Source organism: Schistocerca piceifrons, chromosome 4 (genome assembly GCF_021461385.2).
Source record: "Schistocerca piceifrons isolate TAMUIC-IGC-003096 chromosome 4, iqSchPice1.1, whole genome shotgun sequence".
NCBI lineage: Eukaryota > Metazoa > Arthropoda > Insecta > Orthoptera > Acrididae > Schistocerca > Schistocerca piceifrons.
Window position 1 is genome coordinate 168,273,977 of NC_060141.1, and position 17,728 is coordinate 168,291,704.

General features: G+C 39.4%; 1 protein-coding gene across 1 annotated transcript; it reads left to right on the forward strand.

Moving 5' to 3' along the window:
* The first annotated feature begins 12,577 nt into the window (after positions 1-12,577).
* Positions 12,578-16,272, forward strand: LOC124794668 (endoplasmic reticulum chaperone BiP-like). Its single transcript, XM_047258203.1, has 10 exons — positions 12,578-12,738; positions 12,875-13,003; positions 13,266-13,497; positions 13,586-13,720; positions 13,839-14,075; positions 14,195-14,461; positions 14,557-14,952; positions 15,068-15,205; positions 15,286-15,510; positions 15,820-16,272. The coding sequence occupies exons 2-10, from the start codon at positions 12,888-12,890 to the stop codon at positions 16,021-16,023; spliced, it is 1,950 nt and encodes a 649-aa protein (XP_047114159.1). The 5' UTR covers positions 12,578-12,738; positions 12,875-12,887; the 3' UTR covers positions 16,024-16,272.
* The last annotated feature ends 1,456 nt before the right edge of the window (positions 16,273-17,728 follow it).

The following is a 17,728-nucleotide window of genomic DNA, read 5'->3' on the forward strand; positions in this document are numbered from 1 at the left end:
GTGGAGACTTTGAAGACCTCTTAGGAGTCACAAAGGGGTTTACACACTTCAACAATATTATGTTTACACAAGACCAAGGAATAAACAGTATAAAACATCAAAATAAAATTACATGAGTTAGCAAGTGTGAATAAAACATCTGAGAAAGTAATAATTTGTATCAGGCATACAAGCCAAGTGTCTTTGTTTTTTTAAAAGAGTATATATATCACCACGGAAGATACACGCAGGATGGAGCGGCGCGATGTGGAGTGTTATGTTGTCCTTAGTGGGCAGCACCCAGGCTGCCGGCTGGAAGGAGGTGTGGCGATGGCCAGGTCTGTTCACTGGAACTCAGTGCAGTGGAGTATGAGGGGAGGTTCACACGTTTCACACACATTTAAAAAGATGTTAACACTGGGGGAGCACTTCACTATGCTGCACAAGTTTTCACATTGGTAGATAACACAATTGAACTCTTAAAACTAAAGAAGGGCATATGCCTTGATAGGTTTTTTCTTTCAAATCATGGGCGATATTCGCCATGAGGCTGAGGTTCTGGGACTAATGGAGGGGACAGTCGTAACCATTTGCAAAACCCCTTTTTTTACAAGATCCATATCAATGCAATAATAAGAATAGCAGTGACCTGCTTACCGTGGCACTGGGTATAATGGTTGTTTGTAGTTTAGTGGCTGTCTGCCATTCACTTAAGTGTGCTCATGTTTTAAGAGGTCATCGATTTACATTAAATGTTGATCATTTGATATACTAGATAAAGCAGGTAATTCAGTTGACAAAGAAATCACAAATGAACTTTCAGGTTGAAAAAAACCAATGTTGTGCAATAGGCAGAAGCGTTATGTAGAAGGAGATAATGCATGGTTATGAACATGTGTTCACGATTCATGTTTAATTTTTAGTTCTGGAAGATGCGTTGTTACCCTGTGTTCTGTTTAAAGTCATCAAGTGCGAAAGAAAATTCTATGTTTTTTTATAACACCATTGAGAGAATACTCGGTAGATCACTTGCTACGCTGTTGAGACTCAGCTCTAGTTTGGAGAATTACTAAACAGGTAATGATAATTAGTATGTCATATGCGACCTATCTGAAAGCGCGGTGGATGTGTATTGCGCATTTACACTGGTTTGTGTCCCGTGCACGTGTCGGTACGATCATACACTCAAAATTCTCTAATGAGGGTAGAATTAGTATTTTAGTCAGGAGTTCAGTGTTTGCTGTTATGTTATGTCACGACAGGCAGGAACATAAATAAATGGAATTTGTTTGGATGGAGGCAGGCTAATGCTGCAAAGAATAAAATGATATGGCCCAAATGGCCGGTAGACTAAATTGTACTGTTGTGGTATTACTTCTGAGTGGCCAGTGAGAGCACAGATGCTGTTATGGGGTGGGTGAGAGTTCAGACAGAAGGTAGAACTGCTCATAACACCGTAGATGTAAGGGTAGTGTGTAACATTGTGGTAGCACTAATACTGCAGGTGGAGGCCAGTCAGCAGCTATGTCAGAGCGGCTCACGGCAGATGCCAGTGTCACTTCTTGCACTACGTCACTGCACTACAAACTACACAGGAAGTAAGTGGCAGGTCTAAGCATGAGAGTGCAATAAGGCATACCAATGCTGTTTACTGGGCTCACTGTACTTTGCAGAATGGAAACTTCATGTTTGTTGAAGATATTAACAACTTCCTCAGTATTTTTTACAGTATTTCTGTCCTGAATTAATTCTATGTCAGTCATGTACTCTAATTTTTTACCACTCTCCCTTTTTATAACTTGCTAGATGGTTTTTGATTTGTTGTTTGAGTTACCAATTTCAGATGTTATGTACATAGCTTTGGAGTTTTTTATTACCCTTTTTAAAATATTACAGTACAATCTATAGTCCTTTTTGGTGGGATCATTACATAGCATTAGGGATTCATACAAATTTCTTTTTGTTCTACAGGAAATTCAGATCCCTTTAGAAATCCAGAATTTCTGTTTTACAGCCCAAGGATTGTTTCTCAAGATTATTTTTGGAAATACAGCTTTTGTTATTGTCTCTTCTATTGTTAACTTGACTTGGCTCTTGGGACTCTCTGTGTTGTATTGGATTCAGCCTGGCAATGTACTTGGACTCTGTCTGAAATTTCTGAACCATTTATCATTAAAGTGATTTACATCCTAGCTGCATATTTATTTACGTGTGAAATCACTACACAACTGGCACCAATTGTAGCTAAACACTCACGTGTGTGTTTTCACCAATCTGACAATGTCAACAGGTGTGTCCTTCAAGGTATTGCACCAAAGTTTACTGCAGCAACAACTATAAAGTGAGAGGTGCCTGGTATCACAACAGCAGGAAAACACAGACATGTTGGGAAGAGTGTTGATCAGCCTGTTAGCAAAATCTCAGCAACTGCCAGCTCACCAGACTCTCTTCCCCATCTATGAGGCTGCCGAAAATGAGGAGACGTATGAGGCATGTTTATGACAATAATTCATAGCCTTCAAGATAATGTACGCCGATTCCATTAAAATCCTCTTTCTGTCATGGTTCTGACCCCAGATGGACTATTTTTTAGGAAAGTTAGACCTTCTTCAGGATCCTGCACGGATGTCATTATCGCCAACATACTCATGTTATTTCCATGAGAATGGAGTTTTATCAGTACAGGAAGCAAATCTATTAGTCGTATCAGGCTTTGACTGTGAAGTTGCAAGGTCTTGGTCAGAAGTGCCATTTGGGTTAATTCTCATTCTAAGGAGTCTTATGCTGATACTACGGTTGCAATGCTATCATTAGAGTAGTTCCTGATAAAGAGATTTGCCAAAGAGAGCTGCAATTTGGAGACCACACCTTGGAAAAACTCCCCTCTTTGCACAATTGTTTGAAGTTTCTTGTGCAGTGTGCTGTCACTTGGATTCCTGGGCAGACATGGACACTGCCAATTTAAATGACGACAGGCTCTCACATTCCAGCACAACTTCAGAAGTGGACATTGTGGCAATACAGCATACTGACTATCGTGTTCCACACAAGCACATCTGCAGTGGACTAGTTCCCTCAAGCCATTGTCTTCCTGACCTGTTCAACTTGTTCAGCTAGCTTTCCCTAAGTATTGGTCTTCTTACCAGCACATAGGAGGAAGGGACACATTGCAGTGGTAAGCCATGCCAGGCAGCTCAGGCTACAACTTTGATCTCTCAGTCTATGGACATTAATATTGTTGGCCCTGTGTGTAACAATCCTGTGACTGCACACAACTTGTAGGTAGGGCAACCACAGATATGAATTGAGATGCAGATACATGTAAGAATTAATAACGCCTGTGTTCACTTGCAGCTGTAGGGCTGTGCCATTAATACGCGCACTGATAGATGGCTTGTTAGAAACACTTGCAAGATTCATCTTGAGTATTAATAAACCGCTTCAGCTGCATTTAGTCCTTTATTACAGGATCACTACCAGTTTTGTGGCACTAGAAGCTGCAGCTTCTGGTGACCATATAACTGAAACATTAGAGTGGAAAACAAAACACCACTAAAAGGCACCATGTCATGAAATAAAACAGCCAGATTCCAATATAGTGGATGGGTCTGCTTCACCAATCTATACAGAATCTTGAACAGGCGACACAGCCACATGCTCTGTCACACACCAGTGCTTTCTTCTGGCGGATAACGAATGTTGGGAAAAAGGTTCCTGGCTTTACCATTCTAATGTTTCAGTTACATGTTCACCTGAAGATGTGGCATCTAGTGCCATGAAACTGGTAGTAATAAAGGACTAAATACAGCTGAAGCAGTTTATTAATTCCCAAGATGAATCTTGTGAGCGTTTCTAACAAGCTATCCATCAGTGTGCATATTAACGGCACACCCTTACAGCTATAAGTGGACACAAGCATGGTGGCATCACTCATTAGTTCTAACATGTATTTGCACCTCGGCTCCTCTTTGTTGCCTCCTACCTTGTGTCATCTTGTCAGTTATAACAGACAACAAATCCCTATTCTTAGGCAGTTTATAGCAGAGACAGCATACAAAGTGGTGGACTGCCCATTAACTTTCCTTGTGGTGAACAGTACTTTTATGTAAAATTTGTTTGGTTTGGATACTTCTACAACATCTGGGTTCACTGTTGCAGATTCAGTTAACGTAGTTTCTAACCTGCTGCAATGCAAGTAATTGGATCAAATTTGCAAGGAATTTTCGGACATTTTTTCACATGGATTAGGCAAAGACACATATTTTACAGTGCACATTACTCTTAAGCCCATGGGACAACCTCGATTCTTCAGAGCCATGCCAGTATCACATGCACTTTGTGACCAAGTAAAAGAACAACTCAACAGGCTAACTGCTTTGGATGTCATTGAACCTATATTACCTAGCGAATGGGCTACACCGTTAGTGATTATCAAGAAACCAACTGGCACACTCTGTCTTTGCGGAGTTTCAAAGTGATGATTAATAAGCAGTCTATCGTCAACATACCCCATCCTGCATCCAGAAGAACTGATGACAAAATTGACAGAGTCACAGTATTTTTCAAAACTTCATCTGCCGTAGGCATAATTACAACTACCACTGGACGAGGAGTTGCAGCAGTTACTTGTAGTCAACATGCCCTACGTTCTCTGTGGGTACAGCTGTTTGGTTTTTGGCATCGTAAGTGCTCCGGCTACTTTTCAATATTTTTGGAGTAACTCACACAGTGTCTTCCTAGTTGTATAAACCATCTAGACAACATTGTAGTGAAGGGTCCCACAACTAAGGAGTATATATGTAACCTTAGGCTTCTGTTTCAGTCCCTGCAGGATGCAGATCTCAATTGCAATCTGGATAAATCACATTTCTTCCGGTCCTTTATTACACCTCAGACACGTAATTTCTGGCTGAAGGGAGGGGGCGAGGGTGGGGGAGGGTTATCAGCTCCAGTCTTGCAGTCATGTTGTGGCTATTTATTGCGGTCCTCCCTTGACCCACTAAGGTTTTTAGGCAAGGTTGCTTTTTATTGCAGAATTCATCCCACAGACAGCTACCATGGTACATCCTCTAAATCAGTTATTGAAAAGTCACACTGTTTGTTTGGATGCCACCATGTGCACAAGAATTCAAGAGTTTGGAAGACAGTTTTCATTCTGCCATCTTTAACCTGGGTTTACAGCTTCTTGTGACTACAAATGCATCTCAGTATGTTCTGGGGGCCATTACTGGCCCATGACAATCCCAACAGTTCAGAACAGCTGACTGCATTCACCTCAAAGATGCTCAATGCAGCAAAGAAGATTTATTCTCACATTGATAAGGAGGCCTTCACTATTATTTAGGCAGTCAAGAAGTTTCATGTTTTCTATATGGTGTCAAGTTTCACATGGTCATGGAGAACAAACCTGTAGTCTGCCTCTTTGACCTTGTGGCTCATCTGTCAGACAAGATGGCATATAGACTTCAATGGTGGGCACTGTTCCTCAGTCATTATCACTACAAGATTCACTTCCATCCAACAGCTCAACACTCCAACACAGATATATTCTCACTGCTCCCTATGGATCCCTACTCCCAGCTTCAACTGAGAAGAAATCTTTTGATTTTATATTAACGATGAAGCTCAGTGAACCATGGATGGGTTCCCTATTATGAGTTCCTACGTTGCTATGCTTGGATCCTTTTCTTGAACGTGTGCGACAGTATATTTGGAGGGGGTGGCTGGAATGGCCTCTGGCTTGAGCATCCGATCCCATCCATAATTATTTTGTGCTTCACCACAGAGTGACTCTCATTGATGGCGTAATTTTGTTGACTACAGAATACGCAGAGCCATCATTCCAGTGTCCCTCAGGTGGAACATCATTTTTGTGTTGCACCATGGTCACTGGTGGCATGAACAACAACTAACAATACTACTGGTTAAGGTTTAGTGGTGAGATTGAAGAGTTAATTGCTGACTGTGCCAAGCAGGCAGGATACACTGCAGCAATATTACTCGTCGTGGCCAGAACATTCACTGCCTTGGGAGCACTTCCACCGGGATTTCTGGATGCAAAAAAAATATATATATATATATATATATATATTTTCTTCCCATACTGCTGTTCCACTACAGTGGAATTACCCATCCAACACCTGCTAGGGCATGTCTGCCACTGCACTTTGCACTGGGGTCCCCCACCAGGCCTTGTGCATTTGGTCCCTGCAAGTACTGGATTTTGGTGCTCATCCATGGCCAGTGGAATCAGTGAGTCTTCTTCACGCTGCAGATGGAGGACAAGCAACCTCTGATGCTGCCCGTACACACCTCCCCAGCCTTCCTCCCTTCTGGGTTTTCATCTTCTCCTTCGTACCTGGGGGCACCTTCTCTGTTTTTAGCCCCTCATCCTATGCTGAGCTCGCTCATGCCCACCACACCCTCCTTCATCCACTGTCTTGTACAGTTGTCCACATGAGCATCAGGGGCTGTGTTTTTCACAGGTGCTGTCCCAGCCAGTTCCTACTCCCATCCCCCAGGGGCCCAGATGCCCCATGGATCCAGCTCTGTCATCAGTGTCACCCCACAGATGGTGTCGCATCATTGGGCATTTGCCTGCCAGGGCCACTTGTAGCTCTATTATCTGGTTTCAGCCAACAGGGAGCTTCTGACCAAAATGAGAGCACCTGCCGGTGGTGCTCAGGAGGACATGGACATCACTTTCCTGGGTAGCATGTGGCATCCCACACTGTGGATGAGGGTGCCAGGGTGGCACCATCTCGCAGTCGCCCCTCAAAGGGATGAGGACTCTGAAAATCCTATGTTATTACTCGTATCATAACAGCATGTTGGCAGCTGCTGCCATAACATACATGAGGTGCCGACCCGAACTGTCACAATTCAACTAATAATCAGTGGGTCTACAAAGGAGAATATTGCTCAAGAGTGACAGACCCATACCAGATAGCACTAATAATGGATACTGAACATACACACTGAAGGGCAGCAAGAATGGTCACCGGCTTGTTTGTGTCATTGGCGGGCATCACAGAAAGGCTGAAAAAATTGAACTGCCAGATGTTTTCACATGGACGTCAACTATTCCATGAAAACCCCCTTAAAAATTTTGGGTATTACAGAAGCGTCCGATCCCGCCCGTCTGCTTTGACCCATGGCGTCACAAATATGACGGAAACGACCATAAACCACGATTCCAATATGGTGCATATAAAGTCATTACGTACACATTACGAGGACAAAAATACATTGAAAAACAAACACACACACGTTCCACAAAAAGCCTAATGACACTAACGGGACAAGCGCAGGAAATAGGGGGTTTTTGGGTGGGGACAAACTAAATATAAACAAATTTAGACACCCACCCCCATACAAAACCAGACAAAACGACGAAAAAAACCGACATCACAAAACTCCCCAAATACCACTAAACTCAATATCATCTGGAATTGGACACTTCCCTTGACCTATATAGCTCAACAGCAGCTCCCGGTCGCATAAATTAGGACCTAACACTTCCCTTGACCTATATAGCTCAAAAACATCTCCTGATACCAATACCAACATTCACAGCCACACATCAGGATCGAACACTTCCCTTGACCTGTTATCCTTGCATCTCCACAAACAGCCGTCCATGGTCTGAGACACTGGAACTTTAAGTAAGCCTCATTTCTTCACGACATACTGAACACTTCACGACTTCATCCAAAAGTCCGAATAGTCGAAGAAATTTTATTAGAGACAATGCACTGTCCCTCATCATAGCCGACAACCAAAAACTGTTGACCCTGTCAGTCATATCTATACCTACCAAAGACATAAAAAAAGCAATTTACCAAAATTCACATGCGACACCACACTAGCAAACTAAACCAAAAACATCACCTAACACGCCACCAGAGAGCACCACCGATTGCATCAAAATGACACCTACAAACATGCCACTCTCACAAACTAAATTCCACGCCACCATGACGTCACACACGACAACAGCCTTACACCACGGATCAAAGCCGACGGGTGGGATTGGACGCTTCGGTCGACCCAGTATTAAGTGAGAAATCTAGGAATATAAAACAGCTTCTTACATATCAGTACTGTAATGACCACAAGGAAAGATAAGACTAATTACAGAATGCACCAACGCATTGAAACAGTCATTCTTCCCATACACCAAATGCAAACAAAATGGGAAGTAATCCTGATACATGATGCAAGGTAAAAACCACCCTGCCATATAATTGAAAGAGGACACAATTTCAGTTTGTGTTCAAAGTTAGTTTTACTATCATTGAAATCTCTACATCACTGGCCAAGTGATCAAAGATTTTTTTATGGCTAAAAACTGTACCCTTGCCTGTGCTGCAATAAAGTTAAGTAGAGGATAGTGTAAATCATTTTTCCTTCTCATATTATATTTATGAATGTTACTGTTGTTTCAGAATTATCACTAACTATTGACAGTAAACTTCATTCTGGAATAAATGTGCTGTGAGGTTGTCAGTATGCCTAATTATTTCAAGAGCTGCCTACAACAGAATCTAGAGAGAACAAAGCACATTAGCCTTATTATACGTTTCTTTGCAACAAAATCTTTCTTCCTCAGTTAAAGAGTTACTTCAGAACATGATGACACAAAACATTAATTAATGTTAATGGGAAAAGAACAACTACTTCTCAACATTTTCATCTTCAAAGTCTCTTGTTATCTGTAATGCAAAAATTTCAGTTTATAAATATTTAAGAACTGTACCATGTGACTTCTAAATGAGGTTGTTAACACTACAAATGACTGCAAATGTAGAATATTCTGTTATATTTATTAATTCACTTTCAGGGATGAATTGTGTTTTATCAGTTAAGTGACAGTCCCTTTGCAGATGAGCAGCTACTAAGTTCCAAGAAAATATTAGTTACATTTTCAAAAGTTGAAGTTTCCCCATGAGCTTTTATTACAATATTTACAATGTCAGGAAAGAGAATTATTTCTGCTTCTTGGATATATGATAGCACACGATTTATATCAGCAGACCCAATATTGAAGCCTGTGGAACACTTGTAGTGATTATTAATCAATACGAAGGTGATGCTTCATTTTGTACACTCCCTTAATATTTAATTACCACACTCAATGTACAAATTTAGTTAGCTAAGATGAAAACCCATTGTCAGAAAGATGTGGTCATATGTAAAGGCTGCTAGTGGTACCATAGTTAAGTGTCCAGTCACTCAGGGATGACACAGGAACTAAAATTGAGTGCAGCAAATCAAAAGCAGAAATGCTTAACTCTGTTTTCAAATGCCACTTTACAAAGAAAAACTGGGTGTATTGACCCAGTTTAATTCTTGTAGCAATGAAAATATGAATGAAATAAATATTAGTGTCGGCAGCATTGAGAAACAGCTGAAATCATTAAAACTGAACAAAGCCTCTGGGCCTAATGGAATCCCTATCAGATTCTATATAGTGGTTTTGTGGTTGAGTTAGCCCCTCTTCTTGCTGTAATCTACTGTAGATCCCTTGAACAAAATATCATGCCCATTATTTGGAAGAAAGCACAGGTCAACAGATCACACCTGTCTACAAGAAATGATCCACAAAACTACCTTCCAAAATCTTTTGACATTTGATTTAGAAACCTATAACATATTATGAGCTCTAATTTGATGAAGTATCTCAAACAGGACCAGAATGCAATCCATGTCAACCAGTATGGAGCCCGAAAAGATAGCTTGTTTGTGGAGTCCGAAATCATCTCTCATGTGAAGTTCAACTCTCACTTTTCTCACATGTGCACTGAAAGCCATGGATCAAGGCAGCAAAGTAGACACAATATTTATCAAATTCCAAAAAGCATTTGATTGAGTAGCACATCTACAATTATTAGGTATCAAAAGTTCAACTGTATGGTGTATCAAGCAAAATTTGGGGTCGACAGAAGCGTCCGATCCAATGCGTCGGCTTTGACCCGTGACGTAAGGGTGTTGTCGTGTGTGACGTCATGACGGCACGGAGTTTAGTTTGAGTGTGGCTGTCTCCAGTTCTGTTTTATCTTATTTTATTTACTTTTCTGATCTGTTCGTTCTATCTCGTGAGGTTTTTTTAACACTTAATATTTATTTTAATTATCTGTTTCCTCGAATTTCTGTTTTAGTTTATTATATTTATCTTTCTGATCTGTTCGTTCTATCCCGTTAGATTTTTTTTTTTTCAAAAGACAAAAAACACTGATCAGCTACTGAAGCATCTTTATCTTCTATGGGTTGCAGGGATTACGACCCCTGGGGAGGTGGGTGGGTATTCATGCATGACTGTCTTCACTTACACGTTGTAGCTACGCAAGGCGTCTAAATTTGTTTGTATTTAGTTTGCCCCCCACCCAAAACACCCCATTTCCCGCGCTTGTCCCATTAGTGTCATTAGGCTTCTTGTGGAAAGTGTGTGTGTTTGTTTTTGTTTCCGCTATATTTGTGACGTCATGGGTCAAAGTAGACGGGTGGGATCGGACGCTTCCGTATTTCCAAAATTTGTTTGGATTGAAGATTTTTTGGTAGGGAGAACACAACAAGTTCTCTTGGATGGAGAGTCATGAACAGCTGTAGAAGTAACTTCAGATGTGCCCCAAAGATCTGTGTTAAAACTCGTGCTGTTCATGTTGTGTATTAATGACCTTGTGGGCAATAATAATAGTAACCTCAGACTTTTTGCAGATGATGCTGTTATCTATAATGAAGTACTATTGTATGAAATAAGCTGCACATATATTCAGTCAGTTCTTAGTAAAATTTCAAAGTGGTACTAAAGGATGGTAACTTGGTTTAAATGTTCAGAAATGTAATTTTGTGCAATTCACAAAATGAAAAAAAAAAGAGAGTGTCATATGACTATAATAACAATGAGTCACAGATGGAATATGTCAACTAACACAAACCTATCAAGCATTGCAAAGACAAGATTTGACCAATTGCAAAATGCAAAGAGGCACTTATACAGTCATTCTTCCTGTGCTCCATACATGAATGGAACGGGAAAGGCCTTAATAACTGGTACAGTAGGTATATCCTCTGCCACACGCTTCACAGTGGTTTGCAGAGTATGGATGTAGATGTAGATCTCTTATAAACTATTTTAGCTTCTCAGAGAAAATACTGAGAACTGAATAGGCTAATCAAATGCTTTTGAAAGTCACAAAAAATACAAGTTGGCAGTACTTTGTCACACTGAAAATTTTTTATGTGATTTGTGAATTGAAACACTGCATACTCTGTGGAAAGCCTCTTTTGAAATCCAGGCTGAGATAGGCTTTGTACCATATCTTATTAGATTATGTGTTTTATGGTTCCTCTATATCTACATCCATAATCTGCAGACCACTGTGAAGTGTACAGCAGAGATTCTTGCATACATAAACTTTTCCATTAACTTCAGCAAGGAGGTAAGCAGTGAGTCTCCTAAGTAATTAATACCTGCCATATTACCTTTAAGGTAAATGGGCCTGGTGAAAGCACATAATGAAAGTGGTGTATTACACTTTTGATGGAATACATTCCACATACTTGAAGCACTAGATTTTATTAATCTATTGGAGATATTTTAAATCCTGCGGGTTTTTGCTTTCCATGAAGTTAATTATTTCTTTGACAGACCATGAAGTAACTGTGATTTGGCTGGGCACATATCGCATCGGCTAATCATTTTGCATACATTTTATCCCTTTAACCGCCCATGCCAATCTTCTGATTTACATCTAGTAGGTGATTACTAAATACGTTAGCTATCCTACTGAAATCGGTAACAATTTGTTTGTTTAGTAACATCCTGAATATTTGACATTTGTATGAATATTTGTGACAAAAATGAAATAACAATTCAGCAATACAAGCGCCTACGTCAGCCATTTATTATGCTTTAACACAAAATGTTGTTTATTTGTTCTGTTCCTGTAGTGAAAAAAACTACGAAAATATTTGTGGTCTTGGCGTCATTTCTTGCTATGTTGCAGATAAGCGAATTGGTTGTTGATGCACTCGTTTCACACGAAATTATGAAAATCCTTTGAAAATCATATGATCGTACATGCAGTTAAGTTAGTCGATGACAATCGGAACCTCATTCATAATTATTAGAGTGAGCAGTAGGTTTCACGTAAAAAGAATATTTCTAATTATCGGGCTGATATGCAAATAGTATCCTTTGAATAATTACGAAAGAGTTCATTATGCAGTTACAAGCGCCCAGGTATCTGCTATACACGAGGAATTTCATGTAACTCTCGAATATCTTTTGCCTCATTTCAGCAGGTACCGGTATGGTTCCGGTTTGATTGTGCAGTTATTGTATTTTGTTTAAAGATTTCGTAAACCTATTCGCGCTTTTTGTGTGTGTGTGTGTGTCAGTCCTAGTATGATGCAACGAAGTTCAATAACCAACGCCTTTCGTTCAAAAAGTTTGCAACTAACTTTCGTCAGCAATCTCCTTCTCCAAGTGCCCAGAACATTCAACCACTATCAACGTGGGCCAATGAAAGAAGGCCAGTTGTGTTCCCTGGCCAATCAGGTTTCGAGGCGTAAGCATTTGGCTTCTGCCTCTGCCTATGACGTGGGGATTTCGCTATATATCCTGCGACCGAACGCTACAGCTGCGTTGAGTTGTTCGTTGTGAGACCGTGTGTGAAGTGTTGTGGTGATTCTTTACCGGTGCGCCTTAGCGAAAAACTTCTGAGTGTGACAAGTGATTAATTGTTATTGCGTGTGGTAGGTGATGTTTCCTTGAAATGTGTTTTACTGTTGTTCGTTGTTAAGTTGACTGGGAGCATTGTGAGATTTTTTTTCGTAATTGTATGGGTGGCTCGAATTATTAGTGTTTTGATCGCAGTGTCTCATATTTTAGGTCTAAACCCACGATGAGGGTAGTTCAGCTCCTGTGTTTTGCATTCTTAGTGAATGCATGTTTCTGTTCTAAAGAAGAAAAAAATGTAGGCACAGTCATTGGTATAGATTTGGGTACAACCTATTCTTGGTAAGTAGGATAGTAAGATAGTGTTTCCAATGCCCATTTGTTAATAGTATTCGTTAAAAGTTCTCAGATGTCCAAAGTATACTTGTAAATGTAACTGTTGTATTCGTTATTCGCCTGTACTAGTGACACTAAGCTTTAATTAGCTCTAAAAAGTATTAGTTTACTATTGCAGACTTACTATATCCCTAGCCAGTATTCGGTAATATTAAGATTTATGTGGACGGACTGGTATAAACACTTATCAGCGTTCAAATCTTTGCAGTGTTGGAGTTTATAAAAATGGAAGAGTTGAAATTATTGCGAATGACCAAGGGAACAGAATAACACCATCGTATGTTGCTTTTACACCGGACGGAGAGAGGTTAATAGGGGATGCTGCCAAGAATCAGCTGACAACAAATCCAGAAAATACGGTGTTCGATGCGAAGAGATTAATCGGCCGAGATTGGTCAGATCCGGCTGTGCAGCATGATATAAAGTTTTTCCCGTTTCGCGTAAGTACAATGAACCAATGGATTGAACTTATTAATTTTTCCTGTTATTTAAAAAAACTGCTCTCATTTTGGTTTTTGCAATATCTAGGTGAAGGAAAAGAACAGTAAGCCTTATATTCAGGTTGCTACATCGCAGGGCGAAAAAGAATTCGCCCCAGAAGAAATTTCGGCAATGGTTCTAGGAAAAATGAAAGAAACTGCTGAAGCATATTTAGGTAAAAAAGTAAGTACTTTCTTGAGAATACAAATTCATTTTCTCACATATTGTCGTGGTTGCTTCTTTCTAAGTAGATTAACAAATTATTTCGCGGAAAACTAATTGCGGTTTTCTTGCAAATTAGGTGACGCATGCTGTAGTCACTGTGCCTGCCTATTTCAATGATGCACAGAGGCAAGCAACAAAGGATGCTGGTACAATAGCAGGTCTTGTTGTAATGAGGATAATAAATGAACCAACTGCAGCTGCTATTGCCTATGGGTTGGACAAGAAAGAAGGAGAGAAAAATGTGTTGGTGTTCGATCTTGGTGGTGGAACCTTTGATGTATCACTCCTCACAATAGACAATGGTGTTTTTGAGGTAAGTTTAAAAAGTACATAGAATTCGCTGTTGCACACTCAAGTGGTTTTGATCACTCTACATGAATAATTGTATTGCAAATGTTACATCTAGTGGAAAAGGAACATTTATTTTAACAGGTTGTTGCAACTAATGGTGATACTCATTTGGGTGGTGAAGACTTTGATCAGCGGGTTATGGATCACTTCATCAAATTGTACAAGAAGAAGAAAGGCAAAGACATTCGTAAGGATAATAGAGCTGTTCAAAAGCTACGTCGTGAAGTAGAGAAAGCAAAGAGAGCACTTTCATCCAGTCACCAAGTTAGAATTGAAATAGAAAGCTTCTTTGAGGGTGAAGATTTCTCTGAGACTTTGACAAGGGCAAAATTTGAGGAACTGAACATGGTATGTAAGATGCTAAGTGTTTGAGTGTGTCAATATCCATTCTTAAATGTTTTTTCACAGAGTTAACAGATAATTTTTTTCCCCTTTTGAAACAGGACTTATTCCGGTCAACCATGAAGCCTGTGCAGAAGGTGCTAGAGGATGCTGGTATGACAAAGAAAGAAGTTCATGAAATAGTGCTTGTTGGAGGTAGCACAAGAATACCAAAGGTGCAGCAGCTTGTAAAAGAATTCTTTTCTGGCAAAGAACCATCTCGTGGCATAAACCCTGATGAAGCTGTTGCATATGGTGCTGCTGTACAAGCAGGTGTGCTATCAGGAGAACAGGATACAGATGCAATTGTTCTCCTGGATGTAAATCCCCTTACATTGGGAATTGAAACTGTTGGTGGAGTAATGACAAAATTGATTCCAAGGAACACTGTTATCCCCACAAAGAAATCTCAGATATTTTCTACAGCTGCTGACAACCAGCATACTGTGACTATACAAGTAAGTGCTACTCTGCATGTGATGACATTACTGTCAGGAACTGTTCAGAACTTTTATCTGCTGGAAAAAAATGTTTTATGTTCACATTTTGAGCTGACGCCTTTTTTTTTTTTAGGTGTATGAAGGGGAAAGGCCCATGACTAAAGATAATCACTTGCTTGGAAGATTTGATTTAACAGGTATCCCATCTGCTCCAAGGGGTGTTCCACAAATAGAAGTTACTTTTGAGATTGATGCAAATGGTATTCTGCAGGTATGTTCTCCACTTCATATAAATGCTGTTTTATAATTTTAAATTGTGCAAATGCAATATCTAAAAAACTTTCCATGCAGGTTTCAGCTGAAGACAAAGGAACAGGCAACAGGGAAAAGATCGTCATAACAAATGACCAAAGTAGGTTGAGCCCAGAAGACATTGAGCGTATGATTAAAGATGCAGAAATTTTTGCAGATGAGGACAAAAAGCTTAAAGAACATGTTGAAGCTAGAAATGAACTGGAGTCATATGCATATTCTCTGAAAAATCAGATAAATGACAAGGAGAAACTGGGAGCAAAGGTAATGTCAAATTACTAATTATCTATTTAATATTTGCAGAAACATTTTTCAACCTCAGTGATGTTTGTCTTACAAGTAAGAATTAAACTATGAAAAATCCAGGATGGAATGTAATAATATTATGAAAAGGAAATTTGCTACTAACAATACAGCATTAATGTTACTAGTCTTGCAGTTTAATTTGCAGTCGTTGCAGAATATTTGATCTTACCCACAAGATATTCACTAGTAAAATGAAAATTATTTGCACTAAATATTGTCCCAAGTTCATGTGTAAGAGTTACACTATAGTGATGTCTCTAATTTCAGCTAAGTGACAGTGACAAGACAACAATAGAAGAAGCAGTTGATGAAGCAGTGAAATGGTTGGAAGATAATCAAGATGCTGAAACAGAAGAATTCAAGCAGCAAAAGAAGAAGCTCGAAGACGTTGTTCAACCAATAATCTCAAAGCTGTACCAAGGAGCAGGAGCACCACCACCTGATGCAGAAACAGAAAAGGATGAACTGTAAAGTCACTTAAATATCTGCCCACATAGTGAGCAAGGAAGCAGACTGCCATTTACAGTTTCAGCAGTTCCACAAAACCTGCTACCAAAGAAGTTATTCAATGGACAGTTCAGTAGAGAATTTCCATTTTGAAGACTGAAGTGTGAATGAGTTGCAGTGTACATAATTATTTATAAATTGTTTGTTTTTGTTATGTGACAGTGTGAAAGTGTTTTTTTATTTGTTAAATAAAATTTTGTAATTTATTTTTCAGAACTAGTTTCCATGTTGTTGGTAGTCTCCCAAAGTAATTAAAAACCTTTGAATTAGTTCAGGAGCAAGTATGGACAGCATCTGCACTATGAAACATTTTACTAGAATTCTTCTGGTTCACAAAAGAAGTATCTTAAAAGCATTCATAGTTGTTCAGTTAGACAACTGTAGATGGTTAAAATGTTGTTTGTTACCAATCATTCAGTGTAGCCTTATGTCAAAGACATTTCATTCAGTATTGTTTTACAGCAAAAAGCAGGTTGGCAGTATTGATCTTCATGGTGAACAGAATTTCTTAGTGATAATGTTTATCTTGATGACATGGAAATTGTTTCCTAAAACTGGGATAATAAAGACAAACTAGTATAAACTTGTTGTTATACTGCAATAAGGAAACAGTCAATGAGACAAATTTTCTTATATATATATATATATATATATATATATATATGATAGAGGGAAACATTCCACGTGGGAAAAATATATCTAAAAAGAAAGATGATGAAACTTACCAAACAAAAGCGCTGGCAGGTCGACAGACACACAAACATACACACAAAATTCTAGCTTTCGCAACCAATGGTTGCCTCGTCAGGAAAGAGGGAAGGAGAAGGAAAGACAAAAGGATATGGGTTTTAAGGGAGAGGGTAAGGAGTCATTCCAATCCCGGGAGCGGAAAGACTTACCTTAGGGGGTGTCCTTTTTTCCCCCTAAGGTAAGTCTTTCCGCTCCCGGGATTGGAATGACTCCTTACCCTCTCCCTTAAAACCCATATCCTCTTGTCTTTCCTTCTCCTTCCCTCTTTCCTGACGAGGCAACCATTGGTTGCGAAAGCTAGAATTTTGTGTGTATGTTTGTGTTTGTTTGTGTGTCTGTCGACCTGCCAGCGCTTTTGTTTGGTAAGTTTCATCATCTTTCTTTTTATATATATATATATATATATATATATATATATATATATATATATATATATATATATATATATATATGGCTGCCTCAGGTCACACACACACAAAAAATCATTACTGGTTTTGACTTATTAGGGAGTTGTTGCCTAACTGGAATGTGTTGCATAGTAAAGTGTCAATCTGAATAGGCCCAATTCACATTGTGAATGCCTCTCCTGAATTGTTACATTGTGCATCTGAAAAAGTTACTATTTAACATAATTAAATCATTTGATGACTGATTCAGAATCGAAACCAGCAGTGATAAACTTTTCTCTGTCTTGAGTCTAAGACATAGAATAGAAAACCTGTCGTTCAGTTCTTATCTGTAAATTGCACTGCTTCAAAAAATGGCATAGCAAAAGTGTTTGTAAGATTGTTGTACTTACATTATATGCGGACCATAGCTTTACCTATTCTGTGCGGTCACCACCATTGGTAACAACCACCTTATCCAGTTCATGTTTCTATAAGCACCTCAGCATATAATTGGACAGTGCCACTTTCAC